This window comes from Myodes glareolus, chromosome 9 (assembly GCF_982192425.1).
Source record: "Myodes glareolus chromosome 9, mMyoGla1.1, whole genome shotgun sequence".
NCBI lineage: Eukaryota > Metazoa > Chordata > Mammalia > Rodentia > Cricetidae > Myodes > Myodes glareolus.
The window spans coordinates 62454120-62470772 of record NC_142034.1 but is presented as its reverse complement, the minus strand read 5'-3'; the positions used below and the strand labels follow the sequence as shown (position 1 = coordinate 62470772).

The 16653-nt window shown below is 39.8% G+C and overlaps 1 protein-coding gene across 3 annotated transcripts in view; it reads right to left on the bottom strand.

Annotated features, from left to right (window-relative positions):
* The window catches only part of Ulk2 (unc-51 like autophagy activating kinase 2), a 73278-nt gene that overhangs the window by 15874 nt on the left and 40751 nt on the right, over positions 1–16653 (bottom strand). For all 3 annotated transcript variants that reach the window (XM_048448183.3, XM_085695059.2, XM_048448184.3), the window contains 6 exons: positions 15288–15425; positions 11452–11597; positions 8091–8171; positions 4621–4907; positions 4135–4322; positions 3428–3531 (listed from right to left, as the gene is read on the bottom strand). In XM_048448183.3, the coding sequence (XP_048304140.1) occupies positions 3428–3531; positions 4135–4322; positions 4621–4907; positions 8091–8171; positions 11452–11597; positions 15288–15425 (944 nt within the window). The remainder of the gene's footprint in view (positions 1–3427; positions 3532–4134; positions 4323–4620; positions 4908–8090; positions 8172–11451; positions 11598–15287; positions 15426–16653) is intronic.

The window sequence follows — 16653 nt, the reverse complement described above, 5'->3', positions numbered from 1 at the left end:
ATGAACATGGTTGAACACATGTCCTTGTGGCACGATTGAGCATCCTTTGGATATATACCCAGAAGTGGTATTACTGGAGCTTGAGGAAGGTTGTTTCCTAATTTTCTGAGAAATCGCCACACTGACATCCAGAGGGCTGTACCAGCTTGCATTCCCACCAGCAATGCAGAAGTGTTCCCTTTTCCCCACAACCTCTCCAGCATAAGTTGTCATCAGTGTTTTTGATCTTGGCCATTCTTTCAGGTGTAAGATGGAATCTCAGAGTTGTTTTGATTTGCATTTCTCTGCTGGCTAAGGATGTTGAACATTTCCTTAAGTGTCTTTCAGTCATTTTAGATTCCTCTGTTGAGAGTTCTCTGTTTTGGTCTGTACTCTATTTTTTTTTATTGGATTATGTGTTCTTTTGGTGTCCAATTTCTTGAGTTCTTTGTATATTTTGGAGATCAGACCTCTGTCTGATGTGGAGTTAGTGAAGATCTTTTCCCATTCTGTAGGCTGTCATTTGTCTTGTTGACAATGTCCTTTGCTTTACAGAAGCTTTTCAGTTTCAGGAGGTCCCATTTATTAATTGTTTCTCTCAGTGTCTGTGCTGCTGGGGTTCCCTGTGTCAATGCATTCAAGTGTACTTCCCACTTTCTCTTCTATGAGGTTCAGTGTGGCTGGCTTTATGTTGAGGTCTTTGATCCATTTGGACTTGAGTTTTGTGCAGGGTGATAGATATGGGTCTATTTTCATTCTTCTACATGTTGATATCCAGTTATGCCAGCACTTGTTAAATATGCTTTCTTTTTTCCATTTGATATTTTTTGCTTCTTTATCAAATATCAGGTGTTCGAAGATGTATGGATTGATGTGGTCTTCTATTTGGTTCCATTGGTCCTCCTGTCTGTTCTTTTCCCAGTACCAGGCTGTTTTCAGTACTGTAGCTCTGTAGTAGAGTTTGAAGTCAGGGATTCTGATGCCTCCAGAAGTTCTTTTATTGTACAGGATTGTTTTGGCTAACCTGGGTTTTTTGCTTTTCCAAATGAAGTTGAGTACCGTTCTTTCGAGGTCTTTGAAGAATTTTGCTGGGATTTTGTTTGGCACAGCTTTTTACATTTTTACTATTTAATAATTATAATTTAAAAATATTTTATTATTTCCAATTATGTGTATATCTGCCTGTGCACATGATAAGAGCCCCAGAAGGTCAGAAAATACCTTGAAGCTAGGGTTACAGGTGGTGAGGCCCCAAGAGAGTGCTGGGAACTAAACATCTGGCCACTACAGGCACCTGGCAAAGGTGGTACACATACATATACACACAAGCAAACACTCATATTCATAAAAATAAAATCTAAAAAAGTATCACATTTTCTTATATGTGGAGAGTAAGAATAATAGCACTAAGAAAAGAAATGGAAATTAGTACTTAAGAGGAATAATTTTTTATTAATCTTTTTCATTTATTTTACATACCAACCACAGTTACCCTTCTCTCCTCTCTTCCCACTGCCTCCCTTTACCTCCCATCTATCCTCCCTATCCAGTCCTCCTATATTCAGAAAGGGGCAGGCCTCCCAAGGGAGTCGACATGTCAAGCATGTCATATCACATTGAGGCAGGACTACGCTCCATCCCCTGCATCACGGCTGGGTGAGATATTCCTGCATGGGGAATAGATTTCAAAAGCCAGCTCATGCACCAGGGACAAATCCTGGTCCTACTGCTGGGGATCCCCCGCAAACAGACCAAGTTACACAATTGTTATCCACATGCAGAAGGACTAGGTTGGTCCCATGTAGGCTCCCTAGCTGTTGGTACAGAGTCCATAAGCTCCCATTAGTTTAGGTGAGTTTCCTGATCATGATCTTGACCCCCCCTTGCTTGTACAATCCCTGACAGGAGTAATATTTCTATATGTTACTAGAATAAAGTTAGTGTGTATTTCAAGTTGATGGTGAAAATATATGGTAAGTCCTAAGGCAATCATTGAAAACTAAACAGTTAAAAAGCACCATTAAGGGAATCAAAATGTGACATGAAACTAATCACAAGAAAGCAGTAAAGATGAACAAGGGCAGAATGTAGGGGCACAATTCAACCCCAGAATTCTAGAGGCAGAGGCCAGAGAATAACCACAAGTTTGATGCCAGTCTGGCCTATCTAGTAAGTTCTAGGCCAGGCAGGATTGCACAGTGACTGTCTCAAAAAAAAATTCAATATCCAACTTTATACATGTACACAGGACATGTTCTAGCGCCAAAGACATTCTTAAGCTAAAAGGAAAAAGACAATATAACAACTATTGTGAGATGCCACAGTCCTTCTCTTCAGAAACCGTATAGCAAAATCAGAACAAAGTGACATAATGTCTATGGTCCTTACAATTTATTCTCTTCAGACCAGAGAACAAATCCAATGAGGTAATTTGTTGGCCCAGATATATTTTTTTTATTTTTTCTGGCTTATTTAACTTTATTTTATGTGCATTTGTGTGAAGGTGTCAGATTCCCTGGAACTGGATTTTCAGACAGTTGTGAGCTACCATGTGGGTGCTGGGAACTGAACCCAGGTCCTCGGGAAGACCAGTCAGTGCTCTTAACCTCTGAGCCATCTCTCCAACCCGACCCAGATATTTTTTAGGATGTAATAAAGACAATAGAGAGCTGGGCATGGTAACTGGGCATGGTGGCACATGTCTTTAATTCTAGTACATTCAGGAGACAAGGGCCAAGTGGATCTCTGAGTTCTAGGCCAGCATCATCTACGTAGTAAGTTTCAGGACAGCCAGGGCTATGAAAAGAGACCCTTTCTCAAAGAAACAAAACAAAACAAAACCCAAACAAAAAAAAACCTAGAAAAAACAAGATTATGATAGACTGCAAAATGTGAGTATATATAATATTTAGGGATGCTTAGAATACATTCCAGAAATTTTAATTGCAAACAACCCTGGGGTAAAGGATATGAAATCTCCCTGGTGGGTTTTTTTTTGTTTTTTTGTTTTTTATTTTCTTATTTTTGGATAAACAGTTCAGATAATCTCAAAAGGAGTGGTCAGTATATGTAAACCCTGGAGCAACTCTGAAAGGTTCAGGAGCCTTAGTAACTGAATCTTTCTGGGATTCAGCCGCTATTTAAAAAAAACAAAAAAAGTTTCGGAGTATTGTGTTTAGGCTAACTTCAGCCAGGACAATCCTACCAACAATAACATTTTGGTCACAAATCTTCCAATCATAGAGTATTGCTCATCAAGCTACGGAGTAAGATTTGTTTGGATGGGTATTGAGAAAGCAAATGAAATGAAAAAATAACCTCTACAACTATATAGAAATATGTATTTGTGTTATTTTAAGCCATCAAGCTTGTGACACTTTACTATAAAGTAATAAATTATGCATATGCTAAAAAATTACCTGTTGACAAATTAAGAACATTTTCTTACCTATATCCATTGGTCGTTCTGTATTTAAACTATCCGTGCTGCCCTGGTGTCCACCTAATGGCACCTTTACTTGCTGGTCTGATAACTTCCCAGTACTGACAGATCTAAAAAGAACAGTTGATGTGAATAATAGGAAAGCACCTTTTAAAAACTGATGAAGAATACTACAGCGTATAGACTGACTTCTCTAACAAAAATAAATGGTTTACTCAGGAAACCCAGGAAGAGCCCTGTACTGGGTGGTCTGGGTGTCAACTTGATACAAGCTAGAGTCATCAGTCAGGAAGGAGCCCCGTTTGAGAAAATGATTCCATGAGATCCTGCTGTAGGGGATTTTCTCAGTTAGTAATCAACGGGGAAGGAGATCAGCACATGGTGGGTGGGGCTATCCCTATGCTGGTGGTCCTGGGTTCTATAAGAAAGCAGGCTGAGCAAGCCATGGGGAATAAGCCAGTAAGCAGCACCCTCTATGGCCTCTCCATCAGCTCCTGCCTCTAGGATTCTGCCCTGTTTGAGTTCCTGTCCTTTCTTCAGTGATGGACTGTATTATGAAAGTGTAAGCCAAATAAACCCTTTTCTCCCCAACTAATTCCAAATGTATATGGTACATATTACTAATCACAAGGCGGAAACCACCTACTAATGTATCTTATTGCTTTTACAACAGAATACACTGATTTATGGATTAGTTTTCATTAGTCTTTTACCTGCCAAATACTGTCTTGCTCTGCAGCTCAGATCGTTGCCTCTCACTTCCTTGGACTAAGAGGCAATGGGTACATGCACGAGGGTCATTTCCATCTTTGGACTGGCTTTCAACAGGCCCATGACGAGTAACCAAGGCTAAGAGGTTAGAAGATGCTTGTGTTTTAGGGATTTTGAAAGGAGCTGTAGTCTAAAGAAACATATAAAAGCTTGTTAATATGATGTACAAAATGTTCAGAATCAACAGGATATATGGTACATTGGTCATGAGTATAGATTTGGGACTTAGATGTGGACTCAAATACTGGCTTTGTATTTATAATATGAGAGATGTTGGGCTGTTCCTTTAAGCTCTTTAAGGCCCAACTTCCTTTTCTGAAAGGAAAGCACTCAACCCAACAACTGTTCACTACAATTATAACTATTCTTATGATGAGTCCTTTTATAAGGTACCAGTTCATAAATATAAAAGGGCTTAAGAAACACACCTTAGTAGGAGAACCAATGATTGTTGGTAAAGGAGTTTTAAAGAACCAGTCAGAACTCCGTGGAGAGGCCCCCATGTGCTTGGTGGGAGAGGTTCCAAGGCTGCCAGGCCGACTAGGCTGAGGTGAGTAACTATACCCAGCTCCTGCATGTGATGGACACACGGGGTCAGAGTGCTGCTTTCTGAGCTTCTGCTTGTTCTGATAGATATCAGTGAGGGTGGGGGCGCTCTGTAGTCTAGCACCCAGCAAGAGTGACTGTGGTGACTGGGTCTGTGGCACTGGAGAACCTATCAACAAAATGAAGGCAGCATTAAAACCCGCAGAGAAGTGCACAGATAAAACACAGGAACTGAAAAAGGCAATCCACATGTCCAAGGACAACAAGCGTCTCATGGAGTGCATGTGGAGGCCAGAGAACAACCTCAGGTATGGGCCCTTGCCCTCCATGCTGACTGAGACATACACCTAGGAGACTAGGCATCCCTTTTCCACATAAATCATGTTGTTGTCCAGTGAAGATCACTAATACTTAAGTTCCACTAAGACACTCTCTGGAGTTTCTTGCAAACCAAATTATTACAAATAACATTAAGAGTATGCAAGTATCCCCAGTATCCCATCTAACACCAAAACCAGGTTTGGTGGTACACATTTGTAGTCCCATAGGGGGCTAAGGTAGGAGGATCTCAAGCTTAAAGCCAGCCTGGTACTATATAACAAGACCCTGTCTCAAACATGTAAACAAAAAACCCAACTAAGTAACAAAACCTCCAACAATTACAACAACATAAAAAATATCCATTGGAGGCTGAGCATGGTGGTGCATGCTTTTAATCCTAGTACTCTAGAGGCAGTAGGTCTCTGTGAGTTTGAGGTCAGCCTAGTCTACATATTGAGAATTCCAAGACAGCCTGCACTAAATAGAGAAACCCTGTTTTAAAAAAAATAAAACAGCACCTTGTTATTTGGCTTCTCTGGGCTTGTGACCTATGGACTTAATGACCTTGGTTTATGGCTAGAGTCCACAAATGAGTGAGTACATACCATATTCATCTTTTTGGGTCTGGGTTATCTCACTCAGGATAGTGTTTTCTATTTCCATCCATTTGCATGCAAAATTCAAGATGTCATTGTTTTTTACCACTGAGTAGTACTCTAATGTGTATATATTCCACACTTTCTTTATCCATTTTTCTATTGAGGGGTGCCTAGATTGTTTCCAGGTTCTGACTATTACAAATAATGCTGCTATGAACACAGTTGAACAAATGCTTTTATAGTATGATTGGGCATCTCTTGGGTATATTCCCAAGAGTAGTATTGCTGGATCCTGAGGTAGGTTGACTCCCAGTTTCCTGCGAAACCGCCACACTGATTTCCAAAGTGGCTGTGCAAGTTTGCATTCCCACCAGCAATGGATGAGTGTTCCCCTTACTCCACATCTTAGAGAAGCCAAATAACAAGGTGAACCCAAAGAAAACCATATATAGATCCTCCTGGAAATTGGAAGCAAACAAGATTGCAGGGCAAAAACTGTGAGCAAGAGGGTGGGGACAGGGGTGGGGATAAGTTTGGGGGGAGGGGAGAGGAGGAGAGGGAAGGAAGAAGGGAAGGACTGGCAAGAGCTTGGGGGATTGGGAGGGTGGAAATGGAGGAAGGGCGGATATGGGAGCAGGGAAGAAGATACCTACAGTAAGGGATCCATTTTAGGGTTGGCAAGAGACTTGGCTCTAGAGGGGATCCCAGGTGTCCATGGGGATGTCCCCAGCTAGGTCCTTGGGCATCAGAGCAGAGGGTGCCTGAACTGTCCTTGCCCCACTATCACACTGATGATTATCTCGAATATCACCATAGAATCTTAGTCCGGCAATGGATGGAGATAGAGACAGAGACCTTCATCAGAGTAACGGACTGAGCTCTCAAGGTTCAGTTGAAAGGCAGAAGGAGGGAGAAGATGAGCAAGGAAGTCAGGACCACGAGGGGCTGGTCCACCAACTGAGGCAGTGTGCCTGTTCTAATGGGAGCTCACCAAATCAAGCTGGACCGGGTCTGAATGAGCATGTGATCAAACCAGACTCTCTGATTGTGGCTGACAATGGGGGCTGACTGAGAAACCATTGATAAAGGCACTGGGGCTTGTTTTTATGGCATGTTCTTGCTTTTTGGGACCCAAGTCTATATGGATGCACAGCTCCCTAGGCCTGGAAGTAGGGGGGAGGACCTTGGACTTCCCACAGGGCAGGGTTCCCGTCCCTCTCTCGAGCAGGGCTGGAGAGGGAGGAGGGGATGTGGGGGAGCAGGAGGGGATTGGGAGGAGGGAAGGAAGTGTAAATAATTGAATGGAAAAATAAATAAAAAAATAAAGCAACAACAAAAAAAAAACAAATAAGCAGCCGGGCGGTGGTGCCACATGCCTTTAATTCCAGCACTCAGGAGGCAGAGGCAGGTGGATCTCTGTGAGTTCAAAGCCAGCCTGGTCTACAAGTGCTAGTTCCAGGACAGGCTCCAAAGCTACAAAGAAACTCTGTCTCGGAAAAAAAAAAAACCAACCAAACAAAAATAAACAAAAACAATTATAGCTTTGCTACTGACCATTCTTGATCTCATTCCAAACCTGACATTTATTAAGAACATTACCTAAAAAAAAAATTATGTATTTTATGTATGAGTGTTCTATCTGCATATACACCTTCATGCCAGAAGAGGGCATAAGATTCTAACTCAGGACCGCTGGAGGAGCAGCCAGTGCTCTAAACCAGAGACATCTCTCCAGCCCCTCATTATTCTATTTTTTTCATAAAAATAAACTTAAATAAATAAAAAAATAAAATTTGTGGTAAATACCATGATCAGAGAAATTTATTTAAATGTTCCTTTAAAGAAAATTTAAAAAATTAAACAAAATGTGTGAAAATTTTAATAATATGGGATTTCTTTAATTATTCAACTCATTACATGTTCACACAGTAAATGTGACTTATAAAAGTGTGATTTACATGTACCTTTCTAGAAATATGCATTATCTAATACAACAATAGAAACACACACACACATATATTTTTAAAGTTTCTTCTTCCCTCCTTCTTTCTTTTTTTGAGACAGTCTTAATACCCCATGCTGGCTTCTAACTTGCTATTTAACTGAGGATGTCCCTGAACTTCTAGTAATTCAGAGTTCTGGGATTACAGCCATGGTTTTGTATGGTGCTGAGGACAGACCTAAGATTTTGTACATGCTAGGCAAACACTTTATCAACTGAGCTACATACCCAGTCCCTTAGTTTCTTAAGGTTAATTATAAAGAAATCTTATGATCACAAGGAGATACTAGATATTTGACATATTAGAAAACATTAGACAAAAATTCTAAAAAACAGTATAGGATAAGGAATATTTCATAACAATTCTGTTCTTTTAATAAGACTGGAAAAATACAACCCAAATCGACTCATAATAAATATATTTTCCTACCTGAGGAGTGTCTACTCCTGGCTTCATGGCCCTGAGGATGCCCACAACAGCACTGGCTAAACTGCTCAGGAATGGTACCAACTAGAAATGAAAAAAAGAAGAAGAAATTTCATTTTAAACAATAAAGGATAGAAATGGGCAACACACACACAAACTGCTTAATCGATAGTAGTTTACATAATTCTAATTGTAAAAGATTTAATATATCTAATCAGTGTTTAATATATCTAATAGGTGTCAGGAAGGGTAAGATTTTAAAAGTATTTAAAACAAATAAATGCCCCCAACAGGTAGGTTGTCATAGCGTAAAGACCAGAATTTGGATAAATGTGGGGCTTGCGGGGTTGTAGGCTCCAGCTGCAGTCCTTACATATCACACTGGTGCTGAGGTCAGGTTCCTGATATTTAGGTCTGTTGAACAGGTCATGGAAATTCATCTGACAGCTCAGTGCTTCAGGGCTATTCTTGTAGTCTTGGCAAAACATTTTAGGCTTTGCTATAGTCTAAGACTCTTCTTTCCTGATTTTTTTTCCCTCCTCTCCCAGGTGTCAAATCTGTACTTTGGTCTAAAGTCTTCGCTGCTTCCTCTTGACCCTCCCCTTAGCCTTTACAGGCGGTTCCCCAAACAATCTTCTGGATATACAATACCTTCTTTTCATCTACCTTCCTATGAACACAAACTGCCAGGAGCAAGAAGCTTCAGGGTGTTTACACAGACATAAGACATGTCTACAACAGGAAAGGGCTCTGTCCAAGTAGTAAGGTAATGAGTGCTTCATCAGAGGTCTGATCTCCAAAATATACAAAGAACTCAAGAAATTGGACACCAAAAGAACACATAATCCAATAAAAAAAATGGAGTACAGACCAAAACAAAGAACTCTCAATAGAGGAATCTAAAATGGCTGAAAGACACTTAAGAAAATGTTCAACATCCTTAGCCAGCAGAGAAATGCAAATCAAAACAACTCTGAGATTCCATCTTACACCTGAAAGAATGACCAAGATCAAAAACACTGATGACAACTTATGCTGGAGAGGTTGTGGGGAAAAGGGAACACTTCTGCATTGCTGGTGGGAATGCAAGCTGATACCACCCCTTTGGATGTCAGTGTGGCGATTTCTCAGAAAATTAGGAAACAACCTTCCTCAAACTCCAGTAATACCACTTCTGGGTATATATCCAAAGGATGCTCAATCGTGCCACAAGGACATGTACTCAACCATGTTCATAGCAGCTTTGTTTGTCATAGCCAGAACCTGGAAACAACCTAAATGCCCCTCGATCGAAGAATGGATAAGGAAAATGTGGTACATTTACACAATGGAGTACTACACAGCAGAAAAAAAGAATGACAGCTTGAAATTTGCAGGAAAATGGATGGAGCTAGAAAACATTAGAGTGAGGTAACCCAGACACAGAAAGACAATTATCATAGGTGGTTTTTAAACATAAAGCAAAGAAAGCCAGTCTACAAACCACAATCTCAGAGAACTTAGACAACAATACAACTCTAAGAGAGATTTACATAGATCTAATCTACATGGGAAATAGAAAGTATAAAAAGACAAGATCTCCTGAGTAAATTGGGAGCATGGGAACCTTGGGGGAGGGTTGAAGGGAAGAGGGGAGAGGCAGGGAGGGGAGCAGAGAAAAATGTAAAGCTCAATAAATATCAATAAAAAAAAAGATAAGTTTGAATCTTGTCTTTGCAGACCATAGCATGTTCTACTGGCACCTGAAAGAGTGAAATGAGGCCAAGATTTGATTTGAAAAAAAATTTTTTTTAAGCTAAAAACAGAATGCATGGTGAGGCTCTTAATTTTTTTTTGTGTGTGTGTGTGTGTGTGGTGCATGAATGTGGAAGCCAAAGGTTAATGCTGGCTGTCTTCTATCACTCTTTTCCTTGCTTTTTGAGACATGGTTTCTTATTGAATCTGGGACTCACTGGCTGGCCAACTTGCCCTGCCTTCCCCCAGAACTAGGGTTATAGATGCACACTGCTTTTACATGGATTCAGATTCAGACCTTCATGCTTACATGAAAAGCACTTTACCCACTGAGCCATCTTCTCAGTCCCTAAACTTAAAAACACAGTGTCAATGAGTAGCTGGATTCTGACTACAGATGACCACATACCATTCTGGTAATCTGAGCAGGAGATACTACAGACCTAGGTGCTTTGGCCTCCCTTACCAATTCTGACTTCAGAAATGTGTTTCTTTCTTTTTTCTTTTCTTTTTTGAGACAGGGTTTCTCTGTAGCTTTGGAGCCTGTCCTGGAACTAGCTCTTGTAGACCAAGCTGGCCTCGAACTCACAGAGATCCACCTGCCTCTGCCTTCCGAGTGCTTGCTGGGATTAAGGGCGTGTGCTACCACGCCTGGCCTCAGAAATGTGTTTCTTAATTTCACTTAAAATGTAGTTTATTTTTCTGTTTGCTGTAGTTTCTGGTATTTTTTTTGTTTGTTTTAGGCTTTCTTAAACAACCACCAAGGAAAAGTAAAAGGATCTGTAACAAAGCTGCTGACATATTACCACTCTGAGCCAGAAAGCTTTTGGTGAATGTGATCCATGACTGTTGTATTTTAACTAGTTTTCACTCATTTGAGTGTTAAATCGGGAAACATTTGATATAATTTAATCCACGGCTTAGGCTAACCAGAAGATGAGGATACTTTTGAGATAAAAGATACATTTATATTTCCAACTGTCATCATACCGATTATATTTTTCTTTTCTCTGTGTGTCTCTCTTGATCACTCTTCTTCCTTATTCTTTGAGGCACAGTCTCTCAATCAGATTCAGAAGTTACCTGCTTGCTAGGGAGAAGCAGGGGGGAATTTCCGTCACCTGCCTTCCAAGGCTGGGATTATAGGTAGGTCACCACACCTACCCAGCATTTTTGTGGGTTCTGGGGGTCTGAACTCCAGTACTCAGGCTCACCTGACAAGTACTTTAACTGTTGAGCCATCCCCCAGGTTCCAATGCAGAGATTGTTTGTTTACTTATATTATTTATCTATTTATTTATTTTGATTTTTCAGGACAGAGTTTCACTGTATAGCCTTGGCTATCCTGGGACTCATTTTGTACACCAGGTTGACTTCAAAGTCACAAAGATCCAGCTGCTTCTGCCTCCTGAGTGCTGGAATTAAAGGTTTGCATCATACTGTCTGGCCAATACAGAGATTTTTAAGATGAAGTTGGGAGTAGGATACAGTACAAAGGTTAGATAGAGTATGTCCTATAATCAACATAAAAGCACTGTTATCATGACTCCGTATTCCTTGAGAGTGTGCACTTTCCAATTTGTTACAGGGAAAAATCAGGTTAAAGATGATTGCATTCAATTCTCCTCACCCAAAGGGGATGGTGAGTAAGGCCTGGAAGAGCCAGTCGAGAGTCTTCGTCCTCCTGTCTGCACTGTGTCTGCTGGTACAGGAGAGCAGGACCCGACCCGGAGGAAGCCCATGGGGCTGGTGTTAGACCTTCGTACCATTGCAGATCTGAAAAGAAAAAAGAGAATTATTTCCTATCTGACAGGACCCAGGACAGCACTTTATTTCTGACAACTCCCAACAGCACTCCATGTAGAATAGTTTTTAAACATATAACACATAATGGTTGCAAGGAACAAAAATAAGAAATGTAAAATGAGCCAGGTGTGATGGCACATGCCTTTAATTCTAAAACTTGGGAGGCTGAGGCAGGTGGAATGAGTTCCATGACAGCCTGGTCTACATAGTGAGTTTCAGGATACATGACAAGATCTGGTCTCTGGAAAAAAAAAAGTAGTAGTAAAATGATAAAGTTTTCTCTCTATTCTTTCTCCTAATCCTTCATGCTTCTCCACTATTCTCAGTTTCTGGTGTATCCTTCCAGAGTTCACTAATGCCCTGAATTCATAACATTATTATCAGCTTTTAACCACTGAGTAATACGTGACATACTAACCACTGTCAATCTGACTCAGGTCCAGTTTCTTTTATCCTCTGAAAAACTACTTGGTTTCCAGACAGCTTTTATTAACTTCTATAGATTGTTACTTATTATATATAAACAAGTTTTTTAAATTAAAAAAATAATGAACATATTATGTTTAACCTAAGATTACAAAAGGTAAATATATTTTCCAAGAAAGTATTTTAAAGGGAAGCATGGTATTTTACACTTCTGAAAAATTTCTAATTTTTTGCTTACTAGAAGACATTTGAATTTTTATAATTGTTTCTGCAATCAAGTTGTTATCACTATGTTATTTTGGGTGAAGTATATGAAGAAGACAAATTAACACAGGTATGTCTTAGAAAAGCAAAAATATTTTGGTAGCCTTTTCAAGATAACAATGATATTCTTCTTTGATACTAAGCAAGCAGTGATATCTAAAGAGTTAGCTACAATGTGAAGCTATCCAAGAATATTGTGCTCTAACATTAAAGTTCATTCTTCTGAAAAGTATTGGTACTTTGAATGAATTTGTGCACCATTTTTAACACAATTTGGACAACACTGTTTCACTGACTATGCAGATAACCCAAATATTGACAAATGACACAACAAAGGGCAACATTCATACCAAAATATGAATTTTGCTATGGAGCTGAAAAGATAGCTCAGTGGTTTAGTGCATTGTTTGCTCTTGCTGAGGACAGGAGTTCAAGTACAAGTACCCACACAGTAGCTCACAAGCATCTGTAACTCCAGTTCTAGGGGATCCAACACCTTCACTCTCGCCTGACCTCCAAGGATATCTAGGCACATAAGTGGGGCAAAAACATACATGCAGGCATAACATTCACACGCATAAAATAAATCTAAAAAAGTCACCATCAATCATACAGAAATATCAGAGCAAAAACTAACAATACCTGTCAGCATTACAGTGGTGAGTATGTTTTCCAGAGGTCTGGTTTTGTTTGAAAACTCATTATTGTTTTTATCCTCATTGTTTTCTTCCAAGTAGAAAAACTTAGTTCATTTCTGACAAAATGGCTGCTCTACTTCTCATACCATAGTTTGTCATTCTTTAAAATAAAGAGTGCTCAGTGAAAAGGGGGCTAGTTTAGCTGGCAGTCCAATCATGCAATGTTTATCCTAAGGCAAGTAAGTATCTAATATACTACTAATGTGCTTTATTAGCATACTGGATAGCCTACCAACCCTAGGGTTGTGATTTTTCAAAGACTAGCTTTTGCTGAGTTGTTGAGGACATTCTTCATATGTGGTTGTAAGGATCATAAAGACAAATAGTACACTTATAAGTCATTACTTTATTCATGTTAGGACATAAGCAGTTTTGTTTATTTTTGCTTTCTTCACCATTAATGCATACATCAACACACTGAGAAAAGCAAACTATATTTTAGGCTTATTATCAAGCAGTTTTGACTATGAGCTCTTATGAAGAGATCTAAAAACAACACTCTTTGTTTTTGGAGACAGGGTTTCTTTGTGTAACAGCCCTAGCTGTTCTGAAACTCACTTTGTAGATCAGGCTGGCTTTGAACTCACAGAGATCTGACTGCCTCTGCCTCCTAATTGTTGGGATTAAGGGCCTGCACCATCACTGCCTGGCTTAAAAAAAAAAAGTCACACTTTTTTCATTTTATATTATAACCTAGAAACTTTGTTGTGTCAGACTTAGCTTCCTTACTCATTTGGAATAGAATGTGCATAGCTTTCTATTGTCATAAATGGATTACAACAAATCAGCATGGAGGAGCTGGAGAGATGGCTCAGTGGTTAAGGGCATTGCCTGTTCTTCCAAAGGTCCTGAGTTCAATTCCTGGCAACCACATGGTGGCTCACAACCATCTGTAATGAGGTCTGGTGACCTCTTCTGACCTGAAGGCATACATGCAGACAGAATATTGTATATATAATAAATAAATAAATATTAAAATATCAGCATGGAAACACTGGTGGACACAACTTATTTCTCACCCTTTGGTATTGTAACAATAAGCTATGTCATATACAAAGACTGTTTATGGAGAATATGTATCTGAATATGTACACATACATTAATAACAAGTTGCCAGAATTGCAGTGTTATTTCCTCCTTCCATGCTAACCTGATTTCTCTGAGATTTAGGACTCTATAGGGTGCAATGATTTCCATCTGTCAGAATCTTGATTACATGCACACTTCTGCTCTGAAGAAGTAGGAATTCTTCCATCATCTTTGTTTTCTAGAAATTTAGTGATGTCTGTCATTATGAGACATTTTATTATTTTATGTGGAGCTAGTCTTTTTTGCTATTACCTTTGGGGGGTGGTATCAGATGTAGAACAAGTACACAAGACATAAAAAAATTGGCTGAAACTGAAAGACTTCTTTCCTACTTATTTTCTCTTTTGAGACAGAGAGATTCACTGTACCCCAGAGTAGCCTCAAATTGTCAATCTTCCTGCTTTGGTCTCTCAAGTGATGGGATTACAGTCATGGGCCACACACCAGAAATACTATTTATTAAACAAGTTCTTTCTTTTTTCTGGTTTTATTTTGAGATAGGGTCTCACTGTGTAACCCTGGCTGGCCTGGAGCCTACCATGCAGCCCAGACTGGCCTTGAACTCAGAGTTCCATTGGCCTCTTCCTTTTTCCAGGGCTAAAGCATGTGTGCCACCAAAACTGGTTGTTTTTTGCTGCTGTTGGTTTTGTGGGTTTCTTAAATTTTTTAAATTGATTTTATTGAGCTATACATTTTTCTCTGCTCCCATCCCCTTCAACCCTTTCCCATGGTTCCCATGCTCCCATTTATTCAGGAGATCTTGTCTTTTTCTACTTCCCATGTAGATTAGATCCATATATGTCTCTCTCTTAGAGTCCTCATTGTTGTCTATGATTTTGTGTTTTGAGGCAAGAGCTCATATAGCTTGGGATGGCCTTGAAATTACTATAGTTAGGACAGATTTGAATTTCTGATCTTCTTGCTTTCACCTCTCAAGGGCTAGGGTTACAGGAATGCACCGTCTTGCCTAGTTTATACAGTGTTTGGGATTAAATGAAGGATTGAATTGTGCATGGTGGGTAAACATTCTGTAACTAAGATACATTGCCAGCCCAAGTTCTTTCTCAGTAATTATATTCTTAGCAAATACATGTGTGTAATGTTAAACACAAATAAGCTTTGAGTATCAATAACAACAACAAAACCTATAAAAAAAATAAAAAGAAAAAAGACACTGGCTTACCTTGGAGAACCATGTGGATTTGTGCCAGAGCTGGCAGTGGATATAAGATTCTGCTCTATGCGCTGATAATTCCTTACTTGAGTAGGAACTGGAATTGGGGCTGTTTCACTGTGAGGTGACACAGTAGGCTGATACTGCCTGCCACCATAATTTAAGAAAGAAAGAGTAGTCAGAGTAATTTTTCTTTGTTGACCTATTAGCTATATTTAGAGAATATTCTAGAAAGCTAAGTGGTCACTTTTAAATGTGAATAAGAAATATCCTGTTTAAAAAAGCATATGTACCCAGAACTCACATCTGTCAAGAACATCCCTACACTCCTGACAGCCTGGTGGTGGTGGCATATGCCTTTAATCCTAGAACTCAGGAGACAGAGGCAGGTGGATCTCTGTGAGTTCGAAGCCAGCCTGGTCTACAAGTTCCAGGACTGCCAGGGCTACACAGAGGTAAAAAAAGGGAGGGGAGAAAGAGGTTTAAACTCCCAGGAAATGGGGGAAATCAGCTGCAACACCTGTCACTGTACTGAGCACCAGGGCTAATGAGGCTGCATAACAAGGAGAATATACTCAACTTACTGCACTACAAGTTATTGACATAGTTAAGAATAGAATTTATGGATTTGTTATCATAACTAAAATTTGTTTTAATGGGTTTAGTAACACAAGCCCGTAACCTTAGCTACTTAGGAAGCTGAGACAAGATTTCTAGTTCAAGGTCTGCCTAGGTAAAGTAGAAACTGTCTTGAAATGAAAAACAGAAAACAAGCTAGGAATACAGTTTAGGGGCACAGAACTTGCCTAGCACGCGCAAGGCTCTGGATTTATCTCCAGCACTGCAAATACATATATAAACACAAAGTTGTGGAGGCCCGAAAATGTGAGTCTATTTCCACGTTGACCAAAGGTCCGAGAGTTCGAACTTACCTCTAGTCCTTCAAAGTTATTATGTTATCTCTAGTTACCTCCCACCTGGAGCAGAACAGAGAGTTCTGCTCTCTCAAGGTTGTCGTCAACAGGTGTGGTGAATAGACAGACCTTGCATTTCAGGAATAGAGAAGTAGATGTGTTTCTACCTCAAATGAAAGTTTGAGGATCCAACTAAATTCCAGTTCCCTTAAGGAGATAACTTTGGATTCCACACAGGGAGTGGTTTGCCTACAGAGTGTTTTGGTGGAAGGGTGACTTGTTCTAGCAACATGATATTTAACGATGAACGTAGCCCGCGACCTTCAGTTGTTGTTCATTTCCGTGTTAATGTAGTTCATTTCCGTGTTAATGCAGTTTTTTGTCTTACTCCTACCTTTTGGGTTCAGGGGTATTTTAAACAGTTGGAAATTAAACGCGGGCGAATTTTCAGTACTCACTGG